This window comes from Pipistrellus kuhlii, unplaced genomic scaffold (genome assembly GCF_014108245.1).
Source record: "Pipistrellus kuhlii isolate mPipKuh1 unplaced genomic scaffold, mPipKuh1.p scaffold_m20_p_44, whole genome shotgun sequence".
NCBI lineage: Eukaryota > Metazoa > Chordata > Mammalia > Chiroptera > Vespertilionidae > Pipistrellus > Pipistrellus kuhlii.
Genome location: NW_023425545.1, coordinates 3,403,426 through 3,410,881, shown reverse-complemented (window position 1 = coordinate 3,410,881; position 7,456 = coordinate 3,403,426). Strand labels below are relative to the sequence as shown.

Genomic DNA, 7,456 nt, shown 5'->3' with positions numbered 1-7,456 from the left:
GCGTCGAGGACGGCTGCCTCCCAAGTGTGGGCGCCTGCATGGTCCGCACTCCGGATCCTGGGACACACAGGTCCCTTCTCCCGACTTTGCCGACATGCTTCCCACCTGTTCCTCCGACAGTCTGCAGGTCTTCCCGTCCTCGCTCTCCTCAGCGGTGTCCATGTGGTGGTTTAACCCGTTGAGCATTTTGTCTTGAAGCTCTTCTCAGTAAACTCACTTTATATTTCGTATCTTTTGGGGTTTGATTCTAAAAATTTCTGGAATGTGAGCTTACGTTTTAATCCTCTCTGTGGGGACCAGCCAGAGGGGTAGGGGATTTTGCTCGTCTGTCCCTTGTCTGGAGCTCCGTGTTCGAGCTGTGGGTGGCCAGGAGAGCGTTCCTTCCTCCACCCCAGCACCAGGTGGAGCCTGAGACGGATGCTCTGGCCGTGCCTTCCTGGTCATTCCGCCTCCTGTAGAGGGTCCCAGCTTCCCTTCCTTCCCAGCCCTCAGTGCACTCGTGTGATCACTTGCTCTTGCCTGCTTCTGGCTACAGGGTGGGTTGTGAGCACCTGGAGCTTCCCTCCAAACCCCTCACCTAGACTCGGGGGGGAGAGGGGGTAGAGCACAAGGGAGCCTAGGACTCGCTCTGGCCTCCAGGTTACGCCCCGCATAGGCTGTCCCCCCATTCACCCTCGCTCACAACAGCATCAGACACAGACGCAGAGTGCTCAGCTTGTGGTTTTATAAGACGTGGACTCGCGTTTAAACAGACTAAAGCACAGACATGGGGTCACTAGAGCGCGGACGCCCGTGATAAAGAGCCTCCGTGGTGACGGACTCCACACACACGTTCCAGGACGGCCGGTTCTGCACCAGGATTCCTATCCTGAGCGGCATCTGGCTGCTCCTCCCCGCAGACGGCACAAGCACTACTCAGCTTCCAGGACCGGCCTCAGCCGACAGCAGGCTGCAGAGCACACGACAGGGTCAGTCAGGGCGGCCAGCACCATCGCCCGCCCACCCTGGGCCTGCTTCCCACAGGAAACTGCCTTTGGGCCTTTCCCCGAGACGTCCCAGGAGCTGACACCTGTTCTCCCATCTGAGTGCAAAATTTCCCTAATAAAAACAAAAAGGCCATTTCCTTGGGAAGCTGATACTATGTGGCCTGGACACGAGGAGCCGGGAGCATCACAATGCTCCTCCTGCACCCCCTGCCCTGGGTCCCCTGGGGGCTGGCAGTCAGCACCGCCCTGCATCTGCACCAGGCTCCCTGGGGGCACTGCCAGTGGGTGCTGCCCCCCAGGAGTCCTGAAAGCCAGGAGGACCCCGCTGTCTAGGCTGGAGGTCGGGGCAGTGGCTCGCTGGAGCCGTTGGATGTCCCTGGCACTGCCCGAGGGGGATGTGCAGTTACCTTGGGGACCAGCTGGGGTCTGGGCACCCCGAGGAGGTCACACAGGCGGTTCCGATGGCCTCTTACGAGCAGGAGCTCCAAGTCCCTGTGGGGAGAGAATGGGTTGGCTTCAGATGCAAGAAAGGCCCGCTCGCTTTAGTCAAACCTGCCACAAACCTCATTTCTATTTTTTAAAATACGCTTTTATTGATTTTTAGAGAGAGAGGGAGAGGGAGACGTGATAGAAACATCAGTGATGAGAGAGAATCATGGATCAGCTGTCTCCTGCACACTCCCCACTGGGGCTTGAGCCTGCAACCTGGACATGTGCCCTGACCGGGAATCGAACTGTGACCTCCTGGTTTATAGGTTGATGCTCAACCACTGAGCCACGCTGGCCTGGCTGGGAATTTTTTTTTTTTAACAGATAGGGATTAAATTATCGGGAGGAACCTTCCCCCTCTGTCCAACACTGAGGCGAGTCTACACACAGCAGCTCCCGCTGCAGCCACGCCACACAGACACACAGCACATCCTCCTGCCGGACGAGCCTCCCACACTGCACCCCACCGCTCCCGCACTGCACCCCACTGCTCTGGCACTGCACCCCACTGCTGCACCCCACCACTCTGGCACTGCACCCAGCTTGGGCAGGAGCCCGGTCCCCGTGCAGTCCTGGGTGCACCAGCGTCCATCGCGCCCACTGAAGCAAAAACAGCCCATTTCACTTACAAAAACATTGCACTTGGTGGGGGGGGGGGGGGGGGGGCACGGCAGGGCACATATATAGTAACACTTTCAACAATAAGGATTTTTTAAAAATTCGCACGTGTGAGAAAAATAACTGCACTTTGGAAACGTCGCCCCTGAGCAGCCGGGAGCCGCCGGAAGGCGCCCTGCTGGTCTGCGTGTGGCTGGCACAGCCCTCTGGGTAGGAGGGGGGCCTGACCTGCAGAACCCTGGACAAGCAGGGAGAAGCCGCCACCGCCACCTCAAACCCAGAGCCACGGCCGTCGAGGGCTGGGAGCCTCGCTTCTCCCATCCCCGTTCCCTCGGGGCTTCGGGGAGAGACTGTGGGGCGGGAAGGGAGGTGGCAGGAGCCGAGCACTCACCAGGCGGTGTCGCTGAGCACAGCCAGGACCTCGTCCAGGACGTCCGCGCCCACCACGCCGCTGTAGGTGAGCAGCATCTCGTACACCTGGCTGGCTGTCGTCTTGCGGATCTGGTTGGGCAGAGCATTAGTGGGAGGGGGACCCCAGAGTCCAACTGAAGCCTGAAGGGCGTGCTGACCTCGGATCCTAACTTAGGGAGACCTGGCTGTGACCCCACGCGATCCCACGACAGCACGAGGGCCCGTCATCGGGAAGAGCCAGGCCCCCCTGTGGGGCTGGCCGTGTTCTTGTCGACCTGCCTCCGAAAGGCCTGCCCTCCTCAGGGACCCTGCTTCTGCCCCAGGATCCCCTCTGGCGACATTTCAGAGCCGGGCTCCACGCCCGGGACTCCAGTCCCCAGGTGTAAGCCAGCAGGCCGGGTGGCCGAGAGCTGCCTTTCCCATGGGTGCTGTGGGAGGCACGGGCGCCCGTCACCCTCGGGAGAGGGCCATGAGCGGTTCCCTGAGAGCCATCGTCCAGCCAAAGGCAGAACTTCTAGGAAGCCTGGCCCTGCAGTGGGCAGTTCTGGGGGAAGGCATCATCAGGTGTGCGGGGCTTCCAGGAACCCCTGCCCAGGCCTCCGGGGGGATAGTCTGGGACAGATGTGGGGGCAGGGCCTCACTGAGGGAACCTGCTGCCCCTCAAGGGCAGAACCCTCCCCCAAGAAAGCTGCTGCTCCCGAGACCTGAGTGTCCACGCAGTGGAGGACGCCCCCTCCCGGCCCCGCTGCGTCTCAGGAGCAGAGTAAGGCCGCTCGCCCCAGCACCCGCGACACCGGCACCAGCGAGCAGAACACGGGAACCCGAGGTGGGCAGCTGGTCACACGCACTCACCACGGGGAACGGGTGGCAGAGCAGGAGCAGCAGCTGCAGCAGGACCTTCCTCCGCACGCCGCCGGGGAACTGCGCCATCCCACAGAACCTGCCGGCAACACGGTGAGCAGCCTCGCCCAGCCCACCGCCCTGGTGGCACCGATGCCAGGGCCATGCTGACCCCAGGCCTCAGGGTGGCGCTGGTTTAGTCACCACAAACCAGTGGCATCCAGATCGCGGCATCTAGACCACTAAACGGATCTGCCTAGATCTCCAGGGTCGGGACACTTCACTCCCCTCAGGCCAAGGTCACTCGGGGACACAGCTCCCTCTTGTTCTCAGGACTCCACAGGCCTCCGGGCTTCCCACTCCCTCCCGAGCCCGCCCACATCAGCCTGCGGACTCACACGGCGATGCTGGACCGCAGTTTCTGGACGTCCTTGGACTTGCTGGTTTCCGCCTTACAAAGCTCCAGCAGCTTCACACAAAAGGGGTGGCTGCAAGGACAGCACAGGCCCGGGGTGAGCAGCCGGGAGCCGTCCTGCCGTGCGTGCGGCAGTGATGCCCGGTCTCTTTAACTGGCAGCAGCGGGTGCGGCGGCCAGCCACTGGGGACCTGGCAGTCCAGAGACCCTTCCCACTGGCTGCTGCCCTCTCGCGCCTGCAAGGGGAGCGGAGTCCTGCCTGCAGGCTCGTCTTCTCTGGCCTCGGGCGCCTTTCACATGACATTTCAGATGCCACATCCAGACAAGTAATGAGACACATGGGAAAACTCGAACCTGCACGGAAAGCCCCATGAGGACTGCAGCCCAGAGCCACACCGAGGAAAGCGGACGGGAGAGGGCAGCCTGGCAGGAACTGCAGGGAAGAGAAGGACCCTTCCGATTTGGAAACAAACCAGATGAAAGGAGACACTGACAACTACATAACCCAGAACAGGTCCGCGCACACCACGGAGGCAGGGACGGCCCGTCTCGGACACCAGCAGGTGGAGACAGACCCGAGCGAAGGCGCAAAGGCCGGAACGGCTGCGGTGCAGGGGCGCAGCAGGCACAGTGGGATCCCCGAGATTGAGGGTGGGGTGGGGGAGAAGCCCTAGTGCCCAGAAATGGGACAGCGAAGACCTTCCTAGGACAAAGGAAAACCAATGGCACCACGGAGCTGAGTTTAACAAATCCCATGAAGACACACGTGCCATTAGAGGAGAAACCTGCTTCCCAAGGCCCAGTCGTCCAGAGCGGGGTGGGGAGCACCTGGCCCGGGCCGTGTACGGTCCAAGAAAGCCTTTGGTCTGGCCCTGCCAAGGCACTGGGGTGAGTTAACGAAATGTCTGCCCGCAGACAGCAGGCTCGTGTTCAGTGGGTAATTCTGTATGGCTCACAATGATGTCATAGATATCCACATGGCCCTCGGCAGGAAAAAGGCTCTCCCAGCCCTGGAGACGGAGAGGTGAGACCGTTACAGGAGGCATCGGGATAAAGGAAACATGTGTGTATATGTGTGTGTGTGTGCGTGTGTGTGTGTGTACGCACGCGCGCACACATACAAGCATGTGCACACGCTAATCCCCACCTGATATATTTTTTCCCATTGACTTTTTTTTTTGAGAGAGAAAGAGAGTGGGAGGAAGGAGGGTGGGGAGAGAGAAACACCGATTGGTTGGTTGCCTCCTATACACACCCTGACCACCCGGACCAGGGCCAGGGATTGAACTGCAACCCAGGTATGTGCCCTTGACCAGGAAATGAGCCTTCTGTGTGAAGGCTGACACTAACTACTGAGCCATACGTTTTTTAAGTCCTGGAATAAAACAGCTGCCTAGAGTTCTGTGAAAAGCCCTTCAAATGAAAATGAGAAAGCATTTACCAGCAGACCTCACTAGAAGAAATTCTGAAGAATGTTCGTTAGGCAGAAAGAACAAAACCGCAGATAGGGATTTCAGGAGCAATGAGGGACAAAAATGTAGCAAAACTGTGGTTAACAAATACTAAAAACAATAACTAAAAATGTCAATGACTGATCGTGTTCCAAGGCCTTGGAATTGTCCAGGAAGAGAAATACTGAGAGTTAGACTGACAGGGTGGCCATCAAGAGAACAGAGAAGAGGGAAAGCCCCAAGCAAACCTGAGAGGAACCAGCAGAGGCCGGAGACGCCACAGCCGGTGCCTCAACCCAGCTGGCCTCTGCTCGACCCTGCGACAGCCACGGGCCCGTCACTGCTCCCCCCGCAGCTGCTCCACCAGCCTCACGGGGGCCTTTACAGGGCACGTAGGAACTGACCTGAACACACTAGGAAATTATCCCTAAAACTGATCTCTGTTTCTTTAAAGATGACCCACGAGGCTTAAGCGGCAGAGCAGCCGATGCGGGAAGAAACAAACACTCACTCCTCCTCGGCGGTGAAGACGTCGAAGCAGCCGTTGGCCAGCATCTGGTCCAGCATCTTGAGCAGCGGCACGGACACCCTGCAGGAAAGGACGTGCTGTGAGGCCCAGGTGCCAACCGAAGGAGGGGGGTGTATATGGAGAGCGGGACACTCGACCCAGACACCGCCAACCCCAACAGCGCCACCACCGTCAAAACCCTGCAGGTTGTCAGCAGTGGAAGCCCCTTCTGACCTTCGTAAGAAAGGCCAAGGGCCAAGGGGCTCCCACCCTCTGGCAGGAAGGGCAGGACAGCTCACACAGCTCCACTTCACAACCGTAAAGACACGCAAAAACCGACCAGAACAGAAAGGTCCACACAAGACCACAGATCCGGTTCCCGAGGAGGCACCACAGCTGCCAGTGACACCCGCCCCAAGCCAACGCGTGCATCACACAGGTCAGAGCTAAACTAAAACTTCCACAAGAAACCACGAGAGAAAACCCTGAGCTAGGAGAGGAAACTTCCCAGGTGTGCCATGAAACAGCCCATAAAGGACAGGTGGGCAAACGAGCTCACCAAGGTGCGACTCCTGCTGAGAGGGAACGAGCTGCCACGGAGACAGCCTGAGGTCGCACTCCGAGTGCAAGGCCAGCCGGGGGACCCCACGCCCAGCAGCCGGAGCAGCCAAAACAGGCAAAGATCTGAGCAGACTCCAGCACAGAGGACTCGCGACCAGGACGCGGCTACACCCCACATCCCCACCAGGACGCCATGGCGGCGGCGCCGGTGCGGACAGCCGATCCCCGAGGACAGTAGTCGATCCTGGCCAACCACGTGGCCCAGCCAGGAGGCCTGGCTTTGCAGGAGAGAAGGGCAGGCGCCACAGAAGACAGGCTGGGTGCTCACTGCAGCTCCCTCCAGACGGCCTCCACGGGGCAGCCCCCGCGCCGGCCAGGGCCGCCACGCAGGGGGACAGCGCGGCACTGCGTGCCAGACAAGGCGCGGGGCCGAGGAGCCCGCGCAGAGGGCGCACGTGGCAAGAGTCCACGGAAAGTTCTGGAAAGTGCCACCTACACTGGGTTGGCGCCTTGGGGCCGGGCACAGGGGAGGAGGAAGGGCTGGGGAAGCTCTCGGGTGCGGGTTGTGTCTTGACTACGGTGATGGCTTTGTGGAGGCCAAAGGACTCCCCCGAGCTGCGTCTGTGCTTCCCCCGGCAGGAGAGCCGACGGCTCCTGCGGCCCAGCGAGGGGACCTGTGGCCACGGCGTCTGGCCACAACCCTCTGGGAGGGCTGGGGTCAGGGTCCAGGCCCACCCTCTGCCTTCATGGGAAAGCAGCGAGCGAAGCCCCAGAGCAAACGTTGAGAACAGAGTCCTTTCTCACCGCATCACCCAGCTCAGCTCACGGCGCCTCGCCGCTCGGGGCCACGGTGCAGGTGGAGCCATGCTGGCACCTGGCCCGGGGCCACTACGGGGGAGCACAAGGGCGCCCTGCTCTGTCACGTTACTTCCAACCTGTGAAACCCCGAATCCCACGGCCCCAGAGCGCAGGCTGCAGGGCCCCGAGGGCAGGGTGGTGGAGGTGCCCGCCAGCTATGTCCACGGCCCTGGCCTGTGCCTGCCTACGCATACCTGTCGTTCAGCAGGTTGTCCTCAAAGACCTGCAGGAGGGTCCCACTGAAGCTCTCCAGGGCCTGCCGGTCGTTCTGAATGCCCTTCATGTGCACGAACAGACTCTGGGTGGAGTGCCTGACCTG

General features: G+C 60.6%; 1 protein-coding gene across 5 annotated transcripts in view; it reads right to left on the bottom strand.

The window, feature by feature from the left end:
- Positions 1-703: 703 nt before the first annotated feature.
- Positions 704-7,456, bottom strand: part of TBCD (tubulin folding cofactor D) — a 97,422-nt gene continuing 90,669 nt past the window's right edge. For 4 of the 5 annotated variants that reach the window (XM_045572244.1, XM_045572245.1, XM_036412189.2 and 1 more), the window contains 7 exons: positions 7,332-7,453; positions 5,722-5,799; positions 3,743-3,832; positions 3,357-3,444; positions 2,485-2,594; positions 1,394-1,478; positions 704-949 (listed from right to left, as the gene is read on the bottom strand). In XM_045572244.1, the coding sequence (XP_045428200.1) occupies positions 935-949; positions 1,394-1,478; positions 2,485-2,594; positions 3,357-3,444; positions 3,743-3,832; positions 5,722-5,799; positions 7,332-7,453 (588 nt within the window). In that variant the 3' untranslated portion in view covers positions 704-934. Of the gene's footprint in view, positions 950-1,393; positions 1,479-2,484; positions 2,595-3,356; positions 3,445-3,742; positions 3,833-5,721; positions 5,800-7,331; positions 7,454-7,456 lie in introns of those variants that run through there. The other variant, XR_006739905.1, reaches the window with a different exon arrangement.